This window comes from Phodopus roborovskii, unplaced genomic scaffold, assembly GCF_943737965.1.
Source record: "Phodopus roborovskii unplaced genomic scaffold, PHOROB, whole genome shotgun sequence".
NCBI classification, from domain to species: Eukaryota; Metazoa; Chordata; class Mammalia; order Rodentia; family Cricetidae; genus Phodopus; species Phodopus roborovskii.
This window is the reverse complement of record NW_026126588.1, coordinates 22,988,111-23,015,032: the sequence shown is the minus strand read 5'-3', so window position 1 is coordinate 23,015,032 and position 26,922 is coordinate 22,988,111. Positions and strand designations below refer to the sequence as shown.

General features: G+C 47.2%; 1 protein-coding gene across 1 annotated transcript; it reads left to right on the top strand.

Annotated features, from left to right (window-relative positions):
- Positions 1–12,261: 12,261 nt before the first annotated feature.
- Mfsd9 (major facilitator superfamily domain containing 9) lies at positions 12,262–26,194 on the top strand. Its single transcript, XM_051204430.1, has 6 exons — positions 12,262–12,390; positions 15,865–15,952; positions 17,126–17,169; positions 18,680–18,809; positions 21,661–21,870; positions 25,383–26,194. Exons 1-6 carry the CDS (start codon positions 12,262–12,264, stop codon positions 26,177–26,179), a joined length of 1,398 nt encoding a protein of 465 aa, XP_051060387.1. The 3' UTR covers positions 26,180–26,194.
- The last annotated feature ends 728 nt before the right edge of the window (positions 26,195–26,922 follow it).

The window sequence follows — 26,922 nt, the reverse complement described above, 5'->3', positions numbered from 1 at the left end:
CTGGAGGGGCTCCAACGCAGCAGCTGAGAATGGCTGGCTATTTTAAGATACTGATTGAGAAGTTTTCTTCTCCCATGGGGAATCAAAAAATAGCTGACCTTCCCCTGACTATAAAGAGATAGATAGACCAGGCGCTAGCCGGCTGGGGTTATCGTCCTCGCTGTTGGGTGATCCATACAAGTGGAGAGGACAGGAACCGCAAGGAAGCCTTTGGGTTCTGGCCTCCCGCTTGGGTGTCTGAACAGGCCCCTCTGAAAGCTAAAAACGGGCATGACAACCCCCAGAGACTCGAGAGACTCTTGAAAAATGTAAATCACTAGTGTTTGGAGCCACAAAGAGCTCTCAAAAACAACAGGGTTGGTAATCAACGTCTTAATTACTCGTGGACATCCAGGGGAGGCGGAAACCTTGGTTTCCCTCACGAGGTGAGAGCTATGCTCATCTATAGGAATGGAGGGAGTGGTTCCATGCATTTAGTAACAGAAGTATGTTCACGCTAGGGCCCATGCGTTCCCTAGCCATGGGTTCTGGCCAGAATTTATAACACCTGGCCTGGAATGGCCTCCTTGTGTGGAGCTGGCAATGTTGTCACAGCTTACTCTACTGTGAACCCCGCAAGCTACAGTAATAACTGGGCAGGCGAGATAAACCCATAGGTACAGCATCGGCACAGTTAACGGCGCTTGGGTAACACCCTCCTCTCCATTGTGGTAGGAGAATGGGCACTGGAGTCTGAAAACCAAGGTTGGATGGAAATCACTTCGCAGAGGAAGGCAGTTTGTCCCCTCGGCTTTATTTAAAGAAAGGAGTGTGCATGAGAAAAGTCATCGGAATCCACAGGGGAGAGGGAGGGCCTATCTGAAGGTCCGGGAAGGACTGCATGCCTCCTGCCCAGCGCTTTTCTGGCCTCTTCCCTCAGTTCACTAACCGGCTCCCATTCTTTGGAGTGCTTTTTACTTCTTCATAAATTGTCTCTGCTTCTAACCACGTGTCCACAGTGTCATCCTTCCCCTGGAATCAGATGTCCTCTGAGTTCCCTATGAGCATCTTTTTCCTTTTGCTTTCTGGATCTCGTTCTCGAACACCGACCTAAAGCTTCTGCCTGCTTTCCATCGGATTTCTCAGTTTCTCCATGCCTATCCTAAATGGGGTTTTCTCCGCCCATCATCCCATGCCTCGCCCCCATGTCCCTCCCCCTATTCCACCACCCCGGAAGATGCTAAAAACTTCAGCTTGCTTATTTTATTGTTTCCCTCTGAGGTTTTGAAACATTGTCCTTGGCCATCTCTCTGATTCAATTTTAATTTTAAATTAGTGGGACTAAGTACCTGCAAGGGTACAAATAAACTATACACGGGCAAACCCCTGGATCTGGCTTTGTCTTGCTTTGTCTCAAAACACCAGGCATGAAACTAAGAGATGGCTAAGCAAATCCCCTACCCTAATCAATGTTACTGATATTGACTAGAATTGATTTGAGCACTGCCATCTGCTGGTCTTAAATGAGCACTGCATCCCACTGCTAGTTGGGAATCAGGGAAGGTTTTTGCATTTGAACACAACTCCAGCAAGGGTTCTAGACACGTCCACCTCAGTAATTCATACCATTCTCTGTTGAATTGAAAGTTATTCCTATAGCTCACCCAAAAGAAGTTACATTACAAAAGTACGTCTCACTTTGTATAAACAGTTGGTTAGGATCAGGGCATGGGCCCTGGCAGCACTAACAAGCTAGGCCTTGCCACCCATCCTCAACTGGCCTATTAGAGAAGTAACGGAGGCGGAAAGGGGAGCCACGCTGGGAAGAGGAACAAATGCCCTCCCAAGTCTGCCTTTCCAGCCACGATGGGAGGTTTTAGCTCAAAGAGAAGAGACGAAACAGAGTGGAGTACTCCTGCTCAGATGTGCTAGCCCCTCATCCTCGCTGTCTCACACGCAGACTCTCCGGCAAGCTGTCTGGCACAATGTGTCGGGACAGTGTGAAATCCCTTCCCTGGGAGACAAGCTCTTCTCCGGATGGCAACAGTCTGCGGCCATTTCCAGCTCTGAAGAGGAGACTCCATAGGAAAACCCAACTTATTATTTTCTCTCTATTAGTTCTTTGAGAATTTTGTAAAGCTCAGGAGGACTGTCGTAGTGTTGAAAGGCAACAGCCACGCCATTGCAGGAGAAAAGCCATCTCCAGTCTCACCCAGCTGTGAGCCCCACAAGGTGCAGTAATGATTGGGCTGACAAGCTATGCCTTCAGACAGACTTTTCATCCTGCCAGCCAGATCCCAAATCACGACATAAGAGACTTATTTATTATTAATTATAAAAGCTTGGCTGATAGCTTAGGCTTGTTTCTAACTAGCTACTACAGGGTTTTACTGTGTAACCCAGGCTGACATGGAACTTTAATCGCAGCCTCCTAGGAGATAGGACCACAGGTCTGCCCCTGCAGGGAACTGGGTTTTGGTCCTCTGGGCTGCTGCAACATTGTTCTATGTTTGATGATAATTATCTATTGTATGTGTGTGAGATATGATGATTGTTATATTAGACATTGGGTCAGAGAGATGACTCAGTTGGTAAAGGTGCTTTCCACCAAGCCTGCTGACCTGAGTTCAATCCCCAGGACCCACATAGTAGAACGTATTTACTTTTATTAAAATCCTAAGCTTCTTTTACTGGTGGAATCAGACCTACCAGTGAATCCCTCAGAGGCAACGCCTACTTATTACACTGTGCTGGCTCTGTTCCTGCTGTTTGGTGCTCCCAGCGAGTTCCCAGCTAATGACTCCCCGATTCTCACATGTTATCTACTTTTCCTTTAGACCATCAATGTTCTAAGCATAGTTATTTCCTGTTACCTATCAATTCCATGACCCTTGTCATTTCCGATTCTGGCTGTAATGCTTGGCATTTCTCCTGTGAGATTCCTCTTATTTTCCAGCACACCCTGTGATTCCTGCTGAGGACTAGATGAAGTGGACGGCAGAACCCCCCGTAAATGACCGGGTTTGCACTGCGAGGTTTTATAGTGATCTGGGAAAAAGCTAGGCTAACATTTTCACTGGAGATGCCAGAGACTTCAGTTTCTTCTTGGTCCCTCCACTGCAGTCCTACGTTCCCCAGGAAACCCATTCACAAGAAGAGTCTTTGCTTTATACCTCTCACTTATTCACCCTTAATGCAGTAGAGTCCGGCTGATGTTTTCATGAGATTTTTCAGGAAGGAAAATACTCTGTAACATCACGATTATGTTTCAGGAGATTAAAGTCAGTGGGTTTTGCCCTTAGAATCTCTCTCTCTCTCTCTCTCTCTCTCTCTCTCTCTCTCTCTCTCTCTCTCTCTCTCTCTTTCTCTGTGAGTACATATATTTATGCTCCAGAGGGGCCATCTCTTCAGCCTTATACACCTTAACTTTTCAGACACCCTTTAGTGTCAGACACGCAGAACTTAACTGGATAGGTTAGGTTGGCTGGCCAGCTGACCCCAGAAATCTTCCTGTCTCTTATCTCTGTAGCACTGAGATTACAAGAGTTCACCACCAAGCTTGGTCCTGGGGCTAGAACTCAAGGGTCCTTAGTCTTGCTTAGTAAGCTCCTTACCAGCCAAGTGGTCTCCCTAGTCCCACCTTGGAATCTTTCCTTAGCATATTTCCTTCCTCTTTTGTGAAAAGAAAGGTTAGAGGAAACTCAAGCTTTGGGGTTTCCTCTTCATTGGCTCTTACAGGGAGAGTAACCTTTGCTATGAAAAAAGAACTCCAGGTGTATTTCAAACGATTAATTTACCCGTGGATGCATCTTTATGTTTTTGTTGTTGTTTCCCAATTACAATCCCCCCCAAATTCCTGGCTCCCATTTATTTAATAACTTCTGAGTCTGTTCAGTGTTGCTTGAATATACATGTACTTGATTTCAATGGTGACCCCTTCACGTTAGATAACCTATTACGGCATTCCCATCTTGGGGAAGACCATTTGTCCCCTCAGTTGCCCTGTAGTTCTTTGTCCAGGCCTAAGATCTCTCCATCCCATGTTAGCATATCTATTATTGTTGTGTTTGCTCAGGGCTTGCGTGAGCAGCCTTACTTTTGAAGAGGTGTCATGGAGCTTTCTTGTCAGTTCTAGGCTACACAATCTCACAGCAGATTTTCAGGTCCTCTGGTTCATAAAATCTTTCCACCTCACTTCCTTCAATGACCCCTCAGCAAGAGTCCTGCTGTCCATGTAATTTTGGGTCCTGGAAGCCCATAGTCAGCTGCTATCTGTATTGTGATAACTTGTGGTTTTCTTTAATGGTCTTCGTTGCAACAGAAGCTTCTCCGGTGAGGGTTGGGAGCTACATTTATCTGTGAGTGTAAGGATACGTGTTTGGAATGCATGTAGGAGTTATGCTGGTCTAGTCCAGTGGTAGTGGTAGGTCCTCAAGATCCGGAACCTCACTAGCCCTGGATAGTTTACTGGGTTAAGGCTCTTGTGGGCTCACATGCAGCCTCCAGTATTTCATCGAACCACCATGGAAGTATTCAAGTTTCTTAGTCATGCAGTAGCTTCTGTTCTCACCGAGCTTGGCTGCAGTCAAGATTTCCAGGTGGTGGACTGCCCTGTGACACACTTCTCTGATAAAGCTATGAGAAGCTGCTTGTCTTCGCTGTGACATTTCCTCCTTTTGTCGAAGGAACGAGAATGGAACTTCCAAGCTCTTAATGTGTTGGAGCAGAATCCAGGAGTCCTCCGGTGTTTCGTTTGGTTGGTTTTGTTGTTGAAATGAGCAGAAGTATAAATCGTGTACCCTTTTTGATCTGTCTTCTTTACTCCATGTAACTATGTTGGACACATCCATGCGGTTACAGGAATTCAGAGTTAATGACTTTTATTGCTAACGACACTCCATTTTACAGGGCTAACACCTTTCTTCCTCCATTCATTTGCTGATGGGTATTTATTTGCCTATATGCTTCCAACATAGGCCTACTACGGATAAAGCGCGTGTGGACATCTGTGTATACAAAGCCTTATTTATGCGTGTGCCCTGGTGTCCTTGAAGTAAACACATTGAGGTGTAGTAGTAGGTCATGAGGTAGGTATAGGGAACCAAGTCCATGTTCTCAACCCAAAGGAGATGTATTTGTCTCAGAGGGACAAGAGGCAGGGATAAGGGACGAAGACCAGAGACAGGGGAAGAGGGAGAAGGGGAAGGAAAGAGTAAAAAGGGAGAAAAGAGGCGAGGGAGAAGGGGTATTTGTCCCTGGGTAGGGGGACTGCACAAAGGGCTGCCTCTGGATAGAGAGGAGACAGGCATGGCCCATAGGAAAATGACAGTTTATAAAGGTAGAAGCGGAAACCCTGTGTCAGGATGAGGTGTTTAATTTTAATTGGGCATGCGAATTAGGTGAGCCAAAGGGGGATTTTGATTCCTGAACTTAAACACTTTGACAGCCGGACCTTGGTAGTCAGCCTCAGAAGGAGGAAGTGGCCAAATAAGGGAGTAGACCTCAGGAATGTCATTTTAGCAAGGCAGAGGGGATAGAGGAGAAGGGCAAGGCCTGCCAGAGTCATACACTACTGTTCCTTCAGTAGGTGTGTTCCTAACTATAACTTCTTAAGGGATATCAAACTTCTTTTCCAAGATGGTTTTGCCACTCTGCATTCCCACCAGCAGATCCTCCGAAATCTAGATAAAACCTTTCAAATTTTAATAAAAACCAGTTGTTAGTGTGGTATGCTCTAAATAATAGTGGCTACTGTAGGCGTTGGAGGGATTGTGTGGCTATTAAGAGCTTGAGCTGGTCTTGGAGAGACCCCAAGCCTGTTTTCCAGTTCTCATGTCAGGAGGTTCTCAGCCTCCTGAAACTCCAGCTCCAGGGAATCGGACACCCTCCCCCCTTTTTGTATCCCCAGGCATTTATACTCATGCACAAACCCCACACAGACAAATAACTAAACATAAAAGTAAAAATTTTAAAGACTGAAGAATGGATATTATAATAGTCACTCTTCTGTCATAATTCTACATAGGCTTATTTATTTTGGTCATTTAAATTATTTTTCCAATATTTCCCATGACTCCATGTATAGATACCTCTTTAATTTGATCATATAAATAACTAAAAACTGCGTTAGAAATCCTGGCCTTTTAGTGCCTGCCTTCCCAACACCTGAGAAGGAAGGACAGGAAGATGACGAGTTTGTGGCTAGCCTGGGCTACAAGGAGATCCAGCTTCAAAAAAAAAAAATCAGTTAAAACTCTCCTGTTATAATTCCAGAGATGCCAGCAGGAAACACGAAAGTGCCGGCTTATTTCCTTACAGGTTGAGAGACAGCACCTCATCTTTCACAGCTATAACACGGTTTATAATTGTCTTAGTTAAGGTTTCTATGGCTGTGATGCAACACCTTGACCAAAAAACAAGCTGGGGAGGAAAGGGTTTGTTTGGTTTACACTTCAGCATCGCTGTTCATCAGGGAAGTAAGTCAGGGCAGGAACTCAAAGAGGGCAGGGTCCTGGAGGCAGGAGCTGATGGAGGGGAGCTTCTCACTGGCTTGCTCCCCATGGCTTGCTCAGCCTGCTTTCTATAGAACCGAGAACCACCAGCCCAGGGATGGCCCCACCCACGAAGGGCTGAGCCCTCCCTCAGTGATCACTAGATGAGAAAATGCCTTACAGCTGGATCTCAAGGAGGCGTTTCCTCAGCTGAGGCTCCTTCCTTTCTGATGACTCTAGCCTGTGTCAAGTTGACACACAAACAATAATCATCACATAAGCAGCTATGAACACCAAAACTTCACATTTGAGCGGGCGTGGAGGTTGGGGAGTGGGGGCTGTACACTTGCTGTCTTTGATGTGCTCCTATGAAGTGTAGGAGTTCTCCAAAGCCAAGGAGCGTTGCTCGTGTGCAAGCTTTTGTCACTTTCTCCTTACTCGGTTTCCTCTGTGATTTAGCCTTTGAGCCCCACTTTCTAGCTGCACGCACGGCTAAGGCTGCATGCACACTCCGTGCTCGGCTTTGCCTCCTTTTGGTTCTAGTGCAACGTTTCTGTAGATTTCCTTGAACTTGCTACATAGACGGCTATATTTCATTTCTATTTCTTCTTTTCTAATTAAAACATTATCTGTTTGTCATTCATTCATTCTTTCTCTTGTCGTCTGGAGCAGCTGCAAACCTCCCTGGGACGTTCCCAACTAGGATGCCTGTGGAAATAGCTTGGAACCCCCTTGCTGGGCGTTTGGAGGATGGAAGCTGACTGAGAAAAGCAAAATGTTTTGTCTGCATGGTGCTACTGAACGCCCCTGGGGACGAAGGGTCAGGACAGGTTCTGTCTTTCCTGGCTGCCACACTCGGTGAAGTAAGAGATGCACGCCCTGGCTCAGGCGGTTGCCCACAGCACCACCTGTTGGCCAAGCGTAACACTACACCGATCTATAATGGTGAAAGGGTTTAAGCAGCATGGCAAGGAGGGGAATCTCACTGGCGCCGCGGAGGACAACTGATAACCATCACTGCCCATCTTTTGCCTACAAAGCTGACAAATGTATTTATTCTCTAGTTACCTCTTTTTTCCCCTCGCTTTGTTCTTTTAATACAGGGTCTCATGTAGCCTAGGCTACATGCTATGCAACTGAAGATAACCTTGAATTCTTTTTAAGCATGTCTTTTAGCGTCTGCTAATAATATGTAATAGCTGACATCACCCTGGCATTTTCTTAAACGTGCATTTGTAGTTCGGTCATATTCACTCCACATTACTGTCTCTTGTCCCCCTGTCCCCAAATTCTATTGGTCCCGTCCCTCTCTCCAGCTACTCCTCCCTTCTATTTTCATGCTTGTTATAATCTGGACACTCTTTATCCTCTTGATTCTGCATCCCAAATGCAGAGATTACAAGCGTGCACCAACACACCCGTGCCCACTTTCCAGTTCTGTGCAGAGACTCCGAGTTTGCACTTAGTGAAGAATGTGGGTCCCAGTGCTCATTAATATCTACGTTAATTGGCCCTCGGGTTTAGTCAGTATGGCCGGTCACTTCATCAAGCTAAGGTCAAACTCCAAATACTTGCACAAGAAATTGTAGTTTGAAGAAGTCAGGCGGCCATTATCATGTAGCATGTGTGTATGATAAACAAAACAGGAATATTAACAGTCATCACTTCTGCAACTAAATGTGAGGGCATCGTCATTGGCTATAGTCCCTATTCACAGCTGGTATTTCACTTGGCCTCGAAGTTGGCTTTATTCAGTTAGTTGGGTGATACAGGCCTTTGTCCATGAAAGGCTGCTAGGCTGGATGGCCGGGGAGCACCAGGGAACCATCTGTTTCACCAGCACGGGGTTACAAACTCACCATACCTTTGTGTGGTGTGTGTGTGTGTGTGTGTGTGTGTGTGTGTGTGTGTGTGTGTTAGTTAACTGAATCCCTGGTGATTTCAAGGCAAATAGTTTCCCTTCCCAGCCTCCCCCCAGGCCCATTTTGCAGATGTCGGCCTTTCTCCCCTTGCATAATGTGAATTCAATTCCTTCTTTGTGATTAGAACCTATTACTTCAGCCGAAGAGTAACCTTATCCACAATGTCCAGATTGTGGTTTTACCCTCTAATTCAAAACAAACTTTGCTTTGACTCCCTGGGAACTAAAACACCCAAACCAGAAGAGCTCAGTGTTGTTAGGTTGGGGAGCTGTGATCTGTCAATGAATTGCTAGCTATAAAGCTGGAAACAATCAGTGCTTTTCACCCTTTCCTGTTCAAACTCATGGACGGTGGCTATGTCCGTAGCCAGACCATAAAGGTTCTCTGACCCAAAGCACAGTCTCTATGCCCCAGACATAAGATATACTCACTTCCTTTTGAAGGTTTCCTTCACCTGCCATTGCAACAGAGCCTTCTGTAAATGATTCTTATGCACAGCAAAGACAGTCTCTTCTGGGTGATGGTAGGGCAACCGAAAGCAAATTGAGGAGAAAAGGCTTCGTTTCATCTTACACTTCCAGTTATAACTACCATTTAGGAAGGCAAAGGCAAGAACTTGAGGCAGGCACCTAGAGGCAGGAACCTACTGGAATGTTGCCTTCTGGCTTGCTCTCTGCTTTGCTCTCAAACTTGCTTTCTTGTATGACCCAGGGCCACATCCCCTACCCATGAATGGCACCATCCACAATGGAATGGGTGCTCTAGTATCAATAAAGAATCAAAACAATTCTCCACAGACTTCCCATTGATCTGGGCAACTCCCTCAAATGACTCTGGGCTGTGTCACGTTGACAAATGGCCCTAACTAGGACAGGAGGTTACCCTGGATCATCCAGTGTGCCCTAAGTGTGATTAAATATAATCTTAAAAGAGTGAGACAGTAGAAGATAGGACTCGTCACAAAAGACTAGACAATGCAAGTACAGGATGCTTCATGCAGCTTTGAGCCAAGAAATGAGTGAAGTACCAGAATCAGGAGGAGGGGGGGTGGAAATGGACAAATAGCTTTCCCTGGAGAATCCCCACAGGGAGCACAGCCCTCTGCCCCCTTCCTTGGTTTCAAATCAGTGATACAGACCGTAGCTTCCATGCCCCAAATGCCACAAAAGAACAAATGGCTGATGTTTGCCACCACTAATTCTGTGGCCATGTATTTTTACAGCATCTATGAGAAACAAGTTCAGAGCCGCAGAGAGCACACATGAAGAGGACACGCCACTGTTGGCTGCGTGCTTGCTGCTAAGCAATTCAAAACAATATGTATCTGCTAAAGAAGGCATGCATCTGCCAGGGCACCTCAGAGAACTGTTCTGTGCATCTCATGCTAGGGCTTCACAAAGGAACCAAGCAGCATTTGAAGAACATTATTCGGTACTGAATTATGCAACCCGAATAATATCGTGACTTGTTTTACTGCCCAGGCTTTCTCCGGAGCAGAGGTCCTCAACCTTCCTAATGCTGTGACCCTTTAGTACATTTCCCCATGTTCTGTTGATCCCACCACCATGGAATTAGTTTGTTGCTACTGTTATGAATTGTAAATGCCTGATATGATGGACATTTGTGACCTACAGGTTGAGAACCACCGCCCTAGGCATTGTACTCTAACTGTAAGCTGAAATAGCCTTTCCTCCCTGTGCTTTTGGTCACGTTTGTTTATCACAGCAAGAGGCAGCAGACTAGAACACTTTGCATCATTTTTTACATAATGGAGGTCTGTGACTTCTTCAAGAAGATTTCTGATTCTGGGAAAATGGACCTGGGGTCTCCCAAAATAATGCTTCCACCCTGGCTGATGGAACATAGCAGCGTTCTAAGACCCTGAGCATTAATGTCAATTCAAAGATGATGCCCAGTAATTCTCATCAAACCAGCACATTCTTCTTTACACGCTCTTCTGCCAGGGCTGTAGTTTGCATCACGCATGCCCAGTAAGGCCCCTGGTGAGCCTGTGGGACCTTGCTGCGTCCTGCTTTAGATCCACAAAGTAGTAGCCTCGCCATGATAGGCTGCCTGGCACAAGCCATGAGCAACAGGCCGAACCGCTCTTGGACTAGTGTTATCAGAATAGGAGCCACACCGAGATTAATACATGACAACAAACAGAGCCTGAATGAGTAACGCCCACACTACAAAAATGGGGGCCAGCTACGCACCGTGTCAACAGTCCCGAGTCCATAAGCCTCATGGCCCGGTGCTTTTGAGCATAGGGTTTTCTCCCTATCACTAGGACACACCCTTTTCCAGGACTGTTTTTTCCCTACTCAGTTAATTTTCTCTGCTTTTGCTTGTAATTATCTGTTCCTGTGCAATGCTTTGCCCTGGGACACAGGAACCTGGACACTTTAGCAAGTGCCCTCTGGACCCAGATCCCTGCCCATAACACTAAAAACATTCCAAACTGTGGGCCTACGGAAACTGTTCCCCTTACAGATTCTTGGCCACTTGGCTGTAATCATGGAGAGCTAGCTAACTAGCAAAGTTGCACTACTAAAGGGCTGTGTTTTTTAAGTGTGAAGGTTTACCATCTGGAGCCATGTGAATGCTACAAGATCCTTCCTGTCCTCTTCAGTCAGAAGGCTCCGATTATGACTTGAATTAGCTGGGTGAAGGTGTGGTTCTTTTCAGTTGGGGGGAATCAAGTCAGGCTTTGAACTACTAATTCTAGTTTCCTCGGTGCTAAAAGTTAAGAAATGCAGGTGCTGGACATTTTACTCCTACAGATCCCATAGCCAGTCAGCCACAACCAGGCCAAGGCATATTACCTGATATCACACACACACACACACACACACACACACACACACACACACACACACATCCCTCATGTTCAGCCTGCTCCTTTCTGAAGGCAAATGGACCAGTAATGAATGACGGGGAGAGGGGAGGCGGGGATGGGGACTGAGAGGAACGGAGAGAGGGGGAAGCTATGACTGGGATGTAATATATATATATATATATATATATATATATATATATATTTATATATATATATATATTAGAGAACAATAAATAAGCGAATGAATAAGCAAACGGACCAGTAAGTAGAAAAATAAATGGCGAACAGTTTACTACCTGCCCCGGTACATTATTTAACATCACACCTCCACCCGGTTCCTTCCGTTGCTCTCAGAATGAAACCGCAAAGCTCTGCGGAGGCCTTTCTGGTTGTAGGTAACTGAAGCCCCCTCTACTCCAGATCTGTCTGTCTGGGTGTGCAAGTCACGCGCATCTTGCTGCCACTCCTGTCAGCCTGGACGCCTTAGCTTCTCCCAAAGCGCGGCTCTGCGGCATTCCACACTCTACCTCGTTGGTCTGCACACTCGTGGCCCGCACTTCCACAGGCCGTGTGGCCTGCAACTTTGTGTACTCGTCCACTGTACGTTTATTGCACGTAATTATTCCTCGGCCGCCACCTTAACCTGCTCCAAGTCTGCCAAGCCAAGTTGGCAGTGGGGTCCTGGGTCTGTGATCCTTCAAGCCCGAGCGGGCTACCACGGAGGAATACCTCCTACTAGCAAAAAAGACACAATCCCACCTCCCCAATCCCCCAACCCCCCAGCCTTGCAGCACCGGGGATCAAGGAAGGACGGCATCACTCGTTAGGCACAAACGTTTGCAGGCGTTCTCGAACCAAGCCGCCCGCGGTAGCGATCCAGCGGCCGCCCCGCAGCCCGCCCGAGCCTTCCTTCTGCGCAGGCGCACGCCGATCGCTTCCGCTCTGGGGCGTGGCCGACTCTGGGCGTGCCCACCTCGGGGGCGTGGCCTGCCGGTGGCAGGGGCGTCCGCACCCCCGGCCCGCGCGGGGGATGGCGGTGGGGCTCCGCGGGCGAGGAGCCTCGGGGAAGGGGCTGACCGCGGAGGCCCCAGCGACAGCAGCACCCGTGGCAGCCGGATCCCGCCGCTTCCTGCTCTGTCTCTACCTGGTCGGCTTTCTGGTGAGTGCCGGGTTCGGGGCTGGGCAAAAGCGCTGAGCCTGTAGAAGACAAGGGTTGCAGGAAGGGCTGGCTGCACGTCCCTCCCCGGGCCCGGTGTCTCCTTCTGCCCTTTCTTTCGCCGCTGACCCAGCCGCTCTGGAGGGTGATTGCAGTTGCTCTGTGCACTGGTCGGTGCAGGGCAGAGTTCACAGGCTTCGGGGGGGGGGGGGCTGGTGCGGTAGGGACCGGCAGGGACGTGGCCCTTTCCTCCACAGCAGGGGTCGAGAAGTCGCTGCTAAGGAACCCAGCTGCACAGGCAGCCTTGAAGTTTGAAATCGGAAGTCACGGTGGTTTGCACACAATTGGCTTTTGGCAAAAAAAGGGGGCACGTGTTTTTGTTTTGATAGTTTGTGTGCATGTGTATTTTAGTTTGGTTCACGAGTAGTTTTTTTCCCTCGTAGAGTGATGTCTCGGTTAGGGATTCTATTGCTCCTGCTCCGACAAAACGCCCTGACCAAAAAAGCAAGCCGGGGAGGAAAGGGTTTATTTGGTTTACACTTCAGCATCGCTGTTAATCAAGGAAGGAAGTCAGGGCAGGAACTCAAACAGGGCAGGATCCTGGAGGCAGGAACTGGTGCAGAGGGCCTGGAGGGGAGCTGCTTACCTGCTTGCTCCCCAGAGCTTGCTCAACTTGCTTTTCTCACAAGCTCCTAGGACCCAGGGATTGCACCTCCCACGAAGGGCTAGCCCCTCCCGCGTGATCACTAAATGAGAAAATGCCTTACAGCTGGATCTCAAGGAGGCGTTTCCTCCTCCTTCCGATGATAGCTGTAGCTCCTGTCAACATGACATAGGAAAACCAGCCAGTACAAATGAGAAGCTTAATAAGTCGTTCTCCAACCATCCATCGTCCTATTAATTTAATACTTATGGAACTTCTGGATGCCTGCTATGTGGTGCATGCCCTGGAGCTCTGATGTCATCATAGCTGCTTCCAGAGAATTTACTCTTATTGGTGAGGTTAAGTTGGTAGTCTGGGACCATAATTCACCTTCATTTCTCTTTCAAGTGTAGGTTTGGTTGTTTGGTTGTTCAGTTCGCAAACTGTCCAACAGTTGGTAGAGGTTGTTCAATTAATACTTGATAGGATCTTAAAGAAAACAGATAGCGCCAAATGTCTGTATTTACAGAGCCAGGAGATGAAGAAGACCACATCTTAGAGACATCTCCATCTGTAGTGAACTTTCAGGTTCTACCCCCACCCCTTACCCTTCACCACCCTTCGTTGGTTTTGGTTGTGCAGTAGAATGTAGGTGTTGCTTACTTTCAGTCTAGTGAGTGAGGCTTCTTCTGGGAAAGGTTGCTGACTGCTATCCACTTGGGGCGATGTATATCCCCAGCCTACCAAGGCTCTACTGCTGAGGGCACCTAGGTTACTTGTGCCAGATGCAAAGAACTTAAGCCATCACTTGGAACATCCAGACTTTACCTACAGGGTATCAGCAACTACAGGGAGCCAGACTTCAGAATAGTTTCAGAATGACAGTGAAATAAAGCCAGTTCATGCATCATTCATTATGCGTGGCTTTCCAAAACAGATTTGGGTAGTCACAGCCTCTCCCATGATTTCCATATGCTGTGCACATGGTAAATCTAATCTGTTGTAAAATTCTGAGGAATGTAGTAATATATTCAAAAGAATAATATATTAAAGAGCATATCTTGAGAGAAATACATATGATTTCCAAATACTTTTTTTTTTGAAAAGATTAGGGATTTTTTTTTCAGTGAAAAATCTTGTAAAGAGTTTGATTATATGCAGTTTTATATATCTTTGAAGGAGCTAATTCTGACTTATTAAATTACATCTAAGGGTATCATGCACGGCTTAACTATTATTTTCATATATTTAGTGACCCCAAAGTCTTGGGAAACTGATTTCCGGTTGGAAGAGGAAGGACACAAGATTAGAGAAGTAGAAGTCGTTTGCCAAGTGTTCTAGTTTTAGCTCTTGACATTTTGAGGTTTTAATTTGTTTCATGGGAACAGCAAGCTCGTGGGAACTATTGGCTCATTTTGCTTATTGAGCTAAGATGGTGCTGTGTTGTGGTAGAATGTTTCCAGATATTTGATTACACTGTGTAAAGGTATGTCACTCTGATTGGTTTAATAAAAAGCTGAAGGGCCAATAGCTAGGCAGGAGGTGTAGGCTGGACTTCCGGGAAGGGGGTGGGGGGGAAGAGAGATGAATCTAGGCTTGGGAGAGAGAGACTCAAAGGACAGAGCAGACACAGGAAGTGCAGTATAGAAGAGAGGTAAAAAGCCACAAGGCAGAGTGTAGATTGATATAAATAGGTTAATTTAAGTTTGAGACAAGCCTAAGCTAAAGGCCAAGCTTTCATAATCAATTAGAAGTCTCCTTGTCATTCATTTTGGGCTGGCGGTGGAAAAGACAGTCCATCCACAGTGCTGAGGTCTGTGACTTTATCCCCTTTTCTCCAGACGGTTGGTCAATTTCTGTTCCCTCTTCCCAGCCCCTGGCAGATGACAGTCCATCTCCTTTGGGATAACCCACCAGCGGAGAAACACTGGGTTTCATTCCCTGTAAAAGTCCCCCGAAGCTTGACTGTATTTTTCAGTTTCCATGGGGAAATGCTGATGCCCAGGGGAAGGTTAGGTGGTCCCATCTAGCTGGCTTCCTTGTGAATGGTTACAACATATATGCAGTAAAGGAGAAGGGATTTTAGATGAGAGCTCCCTGAGAAGGAGGAGTCTGCAGCCAGCTTTCCTGGTTAAAAAAAAAAAAAAAGGTGTTATTTTAAACTCGCAAGGTGCTAAAATAACATCACCAGCTGTTGTTGATGAGCCTATATTTTCAAAATTACCTTAGTCTACAGATATCAATATTTCACCAGCCTGCTGTCTTCCTCATGGTCTCCTGGGCTCACCAGGTATTGATGTGTATCAGGTTTTAAAGCCTGGGGTGGTGGAACAGATTAGTAATGCCATTGCTCAGGGGGCTGAGGCAAGATGCCATGCTAAGCTACGCAAATAGAACTGTCTCCAAAAGTACAGGCTCTGGTCCATCAGCTCCCTCCTGTAACTGGAGCTTTGTACCGAAGCAAAAGCCACTTTACCAATATCCATACATTACATTATCCACACAACGCAGAGGGTTTTTTCCAGTTCTTTCTTGCTTTGTTTCAGGGGAGGGAGGGGCTTCCACTGCACATCCTCCTGGGGCCAATCACAATCACAAAGAAGCTGTGATGGAAACTGATCCTAGGTCAAGACTGTCCAGGCATCTAGACTTACCTGGATTCCATGTCTCACCCGGTCCTTGTGGCGGACATTATGGTTTCTTTGCTCAGGAGTGTATCTCTGGGTTTTAAGTTTGAAATTGGCTTACAGTTTTAGAATCACCATTTTAAACACTGCCAGGCACGGAACTCACTGGGAACTTTGGGCTTTGTTTTTTTTTTTTTTTTTTTACAGGACTTGTTTGGTGTCAGTATGGTTGTTCCTTTGTTGAGTCTCCATGTCAAGTCCCTTGGAGTAAGTCCTGCAGTTGCTGGAGTGGTGGGTAAGTGGTTAATGCTGTCTATTTGCAAAACACCCAATTCCAAGTCCTCTGAAAATAACTCAGCCCTTAACCCGTCGTCACCCTGAAGTGAATAGGAAATGAAATGACTTTCCAGAACGTTTCTAAGTACCACCCCAGAGTGAGTGAAATTCATCTATTCCTGGATCACCTGCATTGAGGAAGGCTTTGAGATTTGAGTCTTTCCCACATCCCACGCTGATGGTAGCTCTGCTTCCTGGGCCTCTGGTAGTTTGGGTTGTGTGTGTATGTTGAAGGTGGAACATGGCCTCCTGTCCACGAGCAAAGCTTTGGAATTTAGTATGAGGCCGTAGGGGCAATTTTTGGAAGTCATAGCTGGTGGCAAAGGAAATTAGTTCCAAGCTTCCCATACCACCAGAGCGACTCATAGTCCCATGGGATTTCTGCCCATGCAGCATGCAGTTCCACCCCAAATTTGATTTGTCCAAGAGGCAGGCGTATCCAGGGCTTAGAACTGTGCATGTTAAATACTGAAAAACCCTTAGTGCTAACAGCCCCTGAATCCTTCACAAGTTGGAGAAGAAACTGGGCAGTTTTCTACATCACTTTTGGTATACCCTGATCCCTTCTCAGTTTCTTATTTTCCTCAAGATGTGTGCATTGAATTTTGCCGATCACCTGGTAGCATATAGACCTTTAGGAACAGCCAAATGGGCCTGGTACATAACAAAGGAGGGTAAAGAACTACTTAGAACTTTGTTATATAGCTAAAGCGGCTTCTTTTTAAACCTATGAAACTGTTTGTTATTGTTGTTGCCGTGTATTACTTGTGGCATCTCCAGTCATGATTATAATGGATCCACTTATCCTCTCCTCTCTAAAGTGGGAGTTGGTGTTAAAAACAGAGCTCAGTCCTGTTTTTCCAGGATTCTGATTTTGTTTTACTCCCTAAGACAGAGCAGCGCTATGTTCGGGGGTCCTTGCCTAAGACTAGCCATTGCCTTCTTCGTTTTCTTCTGCTTGCTCTCATTTTATTTGGAAAGCTTTTAAAAATTTTTGCCAAGTGTTGTAGGGCAATGTAGCCCCCCCCCACACACACACACGCTTATTGCTTATTTCCTACCTGACTGTTAGTTAACACAGTCATTTAGCCACGCCCCAGAGGCTTTTCTAATATTACTGATTGTCTTTCAGGTTCCTCCTACGGTGCTTTGCAGCTCTTCTCCAGCACCTTTGTGGTAAGTCACCCTCCATCCAGAAAGTTGTCCTCTGCCCTACCTCCCATCTCCAACACACAGTCACATGCCACTCCGGGTCGCCCGCCAGGGTGCTTATAAAATGGAGGGCCTTCTCTGAAGGTTGCAGAATAGTGGTTAGATAGGAGACATGGAGTAGGGCGCTGTGTGCTTCAAGGACTCAAATGGCTTCTTCTGCAAGACACACTGAGCCACTAGTACAGCTTGGGGAGAAGGAGTATTACATTTATAATGTGCGGTCCCTGTGATTTGGGGCTGATTTTTGTGCCGGAGAAAAGAATGTAAACAGAAATTACCGCCCATTGTTTATTTTCTGTAGCTGAGAGCAGTCAAACCCACCTGCATTTCTAGCATTCTGTATGGAAGTTGAGCTAAGTGCCTTGGTATACATGATAGCACTCAATAGAAGCTGCTTTAATAGGTTGGTTAGATAGCGGATGAATGGAGTAGAGGGATTCAGAGGTGGTTTTCTTCCTCTTCCTGTCCATTTGGTAGTCTGAAATCCAGAGACGGTTGTTGAGCATCCCTGTCTGTTCCCCTGTGCAGCCTGCTGGCGGCATCCTGGAGACCCCAGTGTCCATCAGTCTGGAGGTTCATAGTCATCTACTTATTCTCGCCGTGGCTAGCATCTCATATTTAGCAAAGTTATGCTTCCCCTGGCTACCTCCTTGCTAGGGGTTAAGAGGGAGTTAATTTAACAGAAATGGAGTAAGATTTTATAATACATTGTTAGGTGGGTAAATAAAAATAATATCATTTACCTTTCTTTCATGTTTTTAAGACACTAGACTGGTAGGTACTATAAAGAGTGTTCAGCAATTGGGAGTACTTTCAGAGGACCTGGGTTCAGTTCTTAGCATTGCATGACAGCTTCAAACTGCCTGTAACTGCATTTCCAGATAATACAATATCTGTCTTCCTCCCTTCCTTCCTCCCTCCCTTCCTTCCTTTCATTCATTATTTTTTTTTAACACCGGTTGCCTCTATATAACTATTTATGTCCTGGAAGTCCCTAGATAGACCAGGTTGGTATTGAACCCGAAGAGATTTGTCTGCCTCTCAATTGTTGGGAGTAACAGCATGTGCCACTGTGTCTAGCCTGATCCAGTGCCTTCTACCTCCTCAGACACTCCATGCACATGTGATACAGACATCCATCTATACAGGCAAAACACTCAGGCACCTAAAGTGAAAATAAATGCATCTTTAAAAATGTTAAATTTACATAACACTCGAGTTTATTCTCATTTGAACTTTGTAACATTCCACTACCTACCTCCCTTTTATAACTGGAAGGAATTAAGACTCAAATTAAGTAATTTGACTCCATCACCTAATCTCAGATTCCAGAATGACTTTTATTTATTTATTTTTGTTTTTCCTAAAAGCCACCAGCCACTGTGCGCTGGCGGAAGATGGGAAGGGCGGGCTGTGGTATAGCGTGGTAGAGTGTGGTGCCCGCTATTGGAGATTATTTGCTTGTTCCTGTCAGGGTTGCTGGAGTGATGTGGTCGGAAGAAGGTCCTCCTTGCTGGTGTGCATTCTGCTCAGTGCTCTGGGTTATCTCCTCCTTGGAGTATCCACCAACGTGTTCCTGTTTACGCTGGCTAGAGTCCCTGTGGGTGAGTTCTGCTCCCACTCCCAGGAGTGTATTTCTCTTTGTGAACTGCAATTTATTGATAGTGCCTCTCCGATCAGAGCTTACCCTGCAAAGACCAATGGCTGTAGTAATGACAGCAGTAACTGCCTGACCACTGGTCGCTGTTTATTGAGCAGTTACTATTGGCAGGCCCTCGGGTAACTTACCCCAGACTCCCTTCAGAGCCTGTGACAGAGCCTGTCAGAGACTCGTTAGGGGTGAATTACTCTGCCGCGCCTGACCTGTCTCTTTCCCATTGCCCTACCTCTCCACATGTGTTCAGACAATTGAGAACATGTGAGATGTCTTTGGCTAGCACTGAGTCACACTGAGACACAGCTCAGTGGCTGGAAATCTGATTGCTGACTAGAGGAGTCTACATTCCTCTTCCAAGAGGAGACCTGGGGCTGGTCTCCTCCTTCCAGACTGCAGGTACTATTTTCTAACACTTTGTAATCGCTCCCATCTTCATGGAGATGTTTTATCCACTGTTGGAAACTGCGCCCTTACGTGTGTGGTATGTGGGGGCCTGCTGTGGAAACGGTAACCCTCCTTGCCTTTCTTGGCATCCAGAGCACCAAATCTCACCTGCGTTTGACCTGCATTCGGAACACGAATGCTGTTGGAGGCTTTCGTACCGCACCCGTATCTCATCTGTGTGGGTGACTTTGCTTTTGAGCGCGATCCACAACCCTAACAAACCCCACCAGTGCACTCAAGGTTATAGTTAACGGCTGCTCACATGCATTTACTGTGCGGTTGATTGTTTGGTTCCCAATGTGTCTCTCACTGTACCCCACCATTCTGTGCTAAGGCCTGTTCCTGTGTTCTCCACAGACTGGTGAGGGAGATGAGTGAGAACCTAGATTTGTTTGCGAAGCAGGCAGAGGGACTTGAGAGGAAGATGGACTTATTTTCATTTAGTACGAGTGGCCTAGTGCTTCTAGTATACGGGAATTATGATCTTCACAAACAGGAGTGGTCGTAGATTCCTTCTTGCCCAGGCCTGACCCTTCACAGGGTTTGGGGACTTTGCTGGGTTTTCTGGTTTTGCAATCAGTTGTAGGCTCAGGTCCTGTGTCTTGAAACTTATCCCGAAGACGCTGTGCCTGCACTGGACATGTGCTCTTCCACTGACAACCTCTAAAGAACCCTCCCCTGACTTGTTTCTAGGATATTCTCCCGATACTCTTCTTCCCTCATAAGTTAACCCAGCATGGATGTAGTTTCAAAGAAATGCACCAAGTCCCTTAAAGATGTCTTGAAAGTTTTCTCTCACCCCAGTCCTTCCTCACGTTTCAGAAAGCAAGGCTAGAAAGAGTCTGTGTAATCCTAGAAGGGGTTTGTAAGTTTGTTTCCAGAAATGCCATCCAGTGTGTCCAGTGCACGCATGCGCATTTTGAGTGAGATGCTTGGAGCAGACTCAGTTGGTGGCAGCATGCTGGGCCAAACAAGATACGGTAAGGAGACCAGCGGAAGCCGCTGTGTCCAGTCACAGCTTGGAATGATGGGCAGGGAGCTTATACTAGTTCCTATTACATGTCAACCGAAGTGGCTGGCAGCCCATTCCCAGGGCTTGTCAGTATATTCATAAGCATTCCTCACATGTATGTTAGATAAGCCTCTGGAGCACATAGCCATGCTGGAGACACCAGGTAGCTCTCAGACAAATTCACAAGTCTCGGGCCAGTAGGAGGCCGTTGGCATTGGCGACCTGAAGCCACGGCCACGGTCAGATCCACTAGTGTCTTGCCAGGGTGTTGTTTAGATGAGAGTGCCTCTTGCTCTACCTGGCATTCTTTCTTCTGTTCCTGCCTACGCCCCTCATCACCTCCTAATGCACTCTCTATATTTTACCCATACAGAAATCCCCATTCCACGAGCATGGATTTAGCTGTTTGTGTTTGGCATTTTGTTTGCTTGTTTGTCTGTCTGTCTCTAATTTGTTCCGTTTGGTTAGCTCCTTGCTTTACACACGGGTTACGGTCAGTGCTGGCACAGGGCAGGTGCGCGGTAATAGTTTACAGTGAGTAAGATTGTCTGGTTAAGGTTTTCATCCTTGAGAGGACGTATCCAGAGAAGCAGACTGAACGTGGCCAGTAGACTGGACATAGCCAGGGCCAGGAGGATAGGAGAGATTAGTGGAGAGAGTAGGAGACAGAGAAAAGGAACGTAATGAGAGAAACTATGAGAATAATGGATAGCAAGAGACAGAAAACAAAAGGGAGGCTACAACGGGAAGACCAGGGCAGTGGGAAAACCTTGCCATCAGAAAGAAGAGGAGGCCGTGAGTGGGATGCTAGCATGGACTTTGAAGTGTGCGTAGCAGGTGTTTATGATACTGAGGGAACCTGGAGGCTGGCACGTGCTTTGAATATGAACCACAGGGAGCCATTTGTCCCTTCTGCCAGAGGGGAAGATGACTCCTTTGGCAGATGGGAACTGGTTTTGGCTTCTCAAGTTTGTTTTTTTGAGGAATTCTGGCTTTTATTTAACTGCCAGAAATCTTCCTATAGCTCAGATTGAGCTCGTTTCTGGATATTTGGACTGCCCGAGACCAGGGATTTCCACTGGATGGCAGGGAACGTTGGGGTGTTGTGAGGAGATCTGGCCGAGCTAAGTTACCCAGTGCTAAAGATGAAGTGACCAACCGTTGTTAGGTGCTGGCTCCAGATTCTATTTACTTATGATGGGGTGAGTCCTGCAGGCCTTAGTGGTCCAGCCAGCAAAAATGGTAGCAAGAACTCCATTTGGTTCAGGGAGGAAGGGATGCCCCGAAGGGTCTGCTCCTCAGAGTGCAGACAATTACAGAGCACATTTCTTCTCCCTTGCAGGTGTTTTTAAACACACCCTCTCCATCTCCAGGGCACTTCTTTCTGATCTGGTCGCAGAGAAAGAGCGGCCACTGGTGCTGGGAAGGTTCAACACAGCCTCAGGTGTAGGCTTCATCCTGGGTCCCATGGTTGGTGGGTATCTGACGGAACTGGATGGTGGGTTCTACTTGACAGCTCTTATCTGCTGCTCTGTCTTCCTTCTCAATGCCGGTGAGTTGACTGTTGAAGACATACACTTAAGTCCATCCACTTCTGTGTCTTTGTGAAAGTGTGTGTGTGTGTGTGTGTGTGTGTGTCTGTGTGTGTGTGTGTGTGTGTGAATACAGAATGGGCCAACTTATGACCAGGAGAATGGCTCAAGGCATAAGAACTCTGGCTGCCCTTACAGAGGACCTGAGTGGCACACAGATGTCTGTAACTTCAGCTCCAAGGAGTCTGTCATCCTCCTCTGGTTTCTGTGGGCTTCACTGTGTGTGTATAAGTCACACAGACACACACATTAACAAAATAATAATAGGATAGGCAGAGTCATTGTTCAAGAGTGAATGTTAGTTTGAAGATCCTCGCTGCTGCTCTCAGAGTGACTAGAAGAGTTTCCCTTTCTTCTGCGTCCTCAGTCACATCATTTTGTGGCTGTCGTCACCCAACAGTCCCCTCAGAGGCAGAGGGAACGTCTGCCTTACTGTGGCTTTGGCCTGAACTTCTGCTTATTGGTGATGTTGGGTGCTATCTTGCTGACCATTTATCGGAGAAGCTTTTAGTCTTTTGCTAAATCTTGTTTTATTTTGTTTTGCCTTCCTGCTGTTGAGTTGAAGTAATACCTTGTATAGCCTGGGTATTAACTTTAAAAAAAAAATTAAAAACATTTTACAAAATGTAATTGCTATAATATTGCTACACATATGAAATGCTTCTGGTATAAATACAAAACATAAGTAGGCTGTACGCAACAGTGCAAAACATTAAATTTTGACCATTTCCCCAACCTATTATCTGGGAAGCCATTATTCTTCAGACAAATTAGTTTTATATTTTAATTGTTTATACATATACATTATATTTTGAGGAAATTTCATCTCTCCCAAGATCCACTCCCCCGTTCCCCATACCCGATAAGCTTGTGTCTTCATTTAAAAAAAAAAATCATTTGTTGCTGCCCATATGCTCTTAAGTGGGTCAGTTCACTGGAGGGTAATAGAACCCAGGAGTTACACTCTCCCTCTGGCCACAGCCAGAGTGGGACTTTGTGGCCCACCCCCTGCTCTATGCTGGGGTTTTGTCTGACTCAGTATTATTAACTCTTTCTTTTTTAAAATCAGATACTGGATCTGCAAATAACACCTGTTCTTTACATTGCCCTTTGACTTCAGAGACTGGTCCTCCTGATGTGCGGAAGGGGTTTAGTTTGCTCTAGATCCTCTGCCTCTTTAAGCTTCTATTGACTGTCTCCCTCCCTAGTAGCATACCCAGCAATATCAATGCCAAGCCCAGTTCTCAGAAGCTGCCTGCCTCCCTTTTCCTCTGGGTGTTATGTACCTAGGTCTTACCGCCGTCCTTAATCCATTTTGAGCTCATTTTTGTGTGTGGCATAAGATAGGAACCAATTCCATTCTTTTGTATGGTATGTATGTATACATATATATTAGTTATTATAATTTATATGAAAACAACTCTATTTTTAATTGGTCTGTTAAACTTTTTGATGAAATCTGGAAGTTAAAAAAAAAAAAAAAAGAGCAACTATGCATTTTTCTGCCACAGACCCCAGGGTCACGACAAGCTTTGGTCATCCGACACGGAGATGGGCAACGCCAAGCTCTCTCTTCTACCGGTACTACCACGCAGGCCGGCTCCCCCAGGACGTCTTTGCGCTAAGGACACTTTTCTCCTCGGGTGTCTTTCCCAGCCCTCTTCTGGTCCATCAGTCCTCAGATGTTTGCCTCACTCGAAGCCTTTGCCTGGTCATTCTGAACAAAGCTCGCTAAGGGTTTTTCGTAGCGCTCTCAAAATTCTGTTACCACTTCCGTTTCATGCTTCTGTTCTACAACCCAGGGCAGGCGATGTGCTTGGCCGCTCCTCTGCTGCCCCTGTCCCTGTCCCTGCACCATACCCCGCGGTATTCAGTGAGTCACAGAGGCCTCCCGCACTGCAGAGTGAGCTCCCTGCTTAAAGCCCCTTCCTGTTGCCAGGAGACTTTGCACAGAAGCATTTTTAACCCAAGCATCATCATCATGATTTTTGAGACAGGGTCTCTTGCCGCCCAGGTTAACCTCCAACCTGTTATGGAGCTGAAGCTGGCTTTGATCCTTCCCCCGCCCCATCCCCTGGATGCTGGGATTTCAGGCATGTTACCATCTCCACTTCGTGTGGTCCTAAGGATGGAACCCGCGACCTTGTGCACATTAGGCAAGCACTCTGTTAAAATACTCAGCTACACCCTCCATCCTCTATTTCATTAGTTTAGCTGTACTCTTTCCTCGTGGACTATCAACAACAGTTCATTAGGATTCTCTGATAAAATGGCCCTCTCAGAGATAAGAAGAGACTGAAACAACACCCAGGTTTACGATCAATCGCGGTTAGAGACTACAGCAACTCCCAGGTTTACGATCAATCGCGGTTAGAGACTACAGCAATACCCAGGTTTACGATCAATCGCGGTTAGAGACTACAGCAACTCCCAGGTTTACGATCAATCGCGGTTAGAGACTACAGCAACACCCAGGTTTACGATCAATCGCGGTTAGAGACTACAGCAACTCCCAGGTTTACCATCAATCGCGGTTCCTTCTCTTGCCATTAAGGCGCTCATGACTGAAATCCTTAAGGCAGCATTTGGACAAAGCCAAGCTCTCGTGAGGTGTTTGAAAACAGCATGGACCAGATGGAACTTGGAGTGCAGAAAGCCCATTAAGGGTAAACGTGGAAGAATGTCTTAGAGTAGAAAATGTAATCTCAACTTGAAGAAATTTTTTGAGCATGGATCGCTGAGAGGTCCTAAAAGGCCCAAGGCAGGGAAGCACACCAGTTTAGGGGTCAATGGGTGGCTTGTCTGAATGGCGTGGCGATCGTGTCTGCTGTGTAAGGCTGGGTATCATGGTCCCTATTCATGGAGCTCTGTTTTTTTGCGGGTGTGACCTTTGAAAACACCTGGTGAGCCCTGGTGGTGAAGAAGCCAGCTGGTGTTTTCTAGTAGCCACTGCTTTCCAGATGTCTCTCCTGGTCCCTGGCCAAGGCCCATCATGGCTGCACTAGCGTCCTGCCCCTCCCTCGGCATGACCCTTACATTGTAAGCCAGCTGCCTGTTGACTTGTCTGAATCTCCATGTAGGCTTGGGATGTATGAGGGCAGGGTTTTGTCATTCATGGTGTCCTTAGCACGCCGGAAAAGCACGCTGAACTGCGTGTGCTAATACAGTTGTATAGACAAGTGGACAGACAGGTAGACAGGTAATTAGGAGATTCGTTGAGGAAAGCACCTGAGCTGGGAAGACAGTGACCGTTGTGTGTGTAGTTTCAGTAGTTTATTTATAAAGCTCAAGGGTCCATCGTGTGGGTCTTGATGCCACCGCAGAACCGTGGGAATGGTGGGGAAGCTGGAATCAATAACCAAGAGAATAAAATATAAAATCCAGGTGAGTGATCTCATGCAAGTACTCCTTTATCCTACTGTAGGAATTCCGCGGGCTGGGTGCATTAACAGGTCCCTTGCCCTGTTACTAGGTCTCGTTTGGCTGTTACCTTGGAGAGAAACAAACATCAGCAGTGCAGGGAATGGTTGGAGCTCAGATCAGAAGCGTGCTACAGCATCACGGAAACCGGAAGGTGCACTGCAGGGAGCAGCCACCACCCCCCCTGAGGCCAGGGGGAATGAGGAGCAAGGGCAGAGGCCCTGGGTCGGAGTCACATCCGCCTTGAAGGACGTGAAGAGCCTCATATTTTCTGCGCTGTGGGACATATTTCTTGTGCGCCTGCTGATGGGGGTGGCGGTCATGCTGTACTATAGTAATTTCGTCTTGGCCCTGGAGGAGCGTTTTGGGGTGCGGCCCAAGACCACAGGATACCTCATCAGCTACACCAGTGCGCTGGGTACCCTGGCTGGCTTCGCCGTGGGGCCCATTCTACGGCTGTACAAGCACAACTCGTACATGGTCCTGCTGCATTCCAGCGTAATCACCTGGCTGCTGCTCCTGCTCTACTCCGCGGCCCGCACCATGGATGTGGTGGTCTTCTCCTCCACGCTTCTGTCCTTCTCCACCAGCATCGGGAGAACGTGCATCACTGACCTCCAGCTGAGTGCCGGCGGGGCCCAGGCCAGTGGCACCGTCATAGGTGTGGGCCAGTCTGTGACTGCCGTGGGCCGCATCATTGCCCCTCTCCTCTCAGGGCTCGCCCAGGAGATCAGTCCCTGTGGACCCCCAAGCCTGGGCGCTGCTTTAGCCCTGGTGGCTATTTTAATCATGTCACTGAACAGACCACATCCCAGTGAGGATGGGAGTACGGAACTCAAAAGGGAATAGGGTGGGCTGGGACCACTCGGAGAAGCAGAATTAGAACCTGGGAAGTGGGACAAAGACTGCTCAGAAGGGTGTTTCAGAGAGGGTGGGTCATCTAGGTGCGGGCGTTTCCAGGTGGCGGTGGCCAGTCCGCACCTGAATGCACGGGGTTGCCAGCCGGACCACCAGAAGTCGGCTGCAGATAGGAAAGTTTAGATTGAGCACGGGTGTGCCAGGGGTCCATATCCACAGCTTACCTGAGTGGCTTCTCTTCCACCTGGGCTGGTGACATTTGTTACCATTTGTAGCTGGGGAAAGGCAAGGCAGAGCACGCTACAAAGAGTCGGAAATGGTGGGCGAGCAGCTGGGTACGCCGAAGGCTGGGAGAAGCAATATCTCAGTGAAAAGAGGTGCGGTGTTAATCGAATGCTCGTCACCTCTCTGGAGTGCAGGTTTCCTGCTAAACCCCGGAGCCAGAAGGAGCTTGGAGGAGGTTGCTTTATTTAAACCAACCTGTTGCTTTCTCCATCAGTTAAAAAAAAAAGGCCATGCAAGGCCAGATCTGGGGTCTTAAGCTCTGGTGGCCATTTCTCATGGAGGGGGAGAGGGACACTGAGATGTGCTTGTTTCACAGCAGAGTTTTAGTAGCTAGCTGCACGTGCCCCTAAGAGTACTGCTCGCTGCTGTGGTGGACCACCTTTGCTGACACTCAGGAAATCAGTCTACACTAGAAAGGAGCAGCTTTCTGGGTGGCTTCTCTACTCAGC

Bases quoted from the DNA above. Each gene is read 5' to 3' on its own strand.
- Mfsd9 (XM_051204430.1), top strand. From the start codon at position 12,262: ATGGCGGTGGGGCTCCGCGGGCGAGGAGCCTCGGGGAAGGGGCTGACC. The intron at 17,170-18,679 runs GTAAGTCACCCT...TGTTCCTGTCAG, and splicing joins TCTTCTCCAGCACCTTTGTG to GGTTGCTGGAGTGATGTGGT. The intron at 21,871-25,382 runs GTGAGTTGACTG...CCCTGTTACTAG, and splicing joins TGTCTTCCTTCTCAATGCCG to GTCTCGTTTGGCTGTTACCT.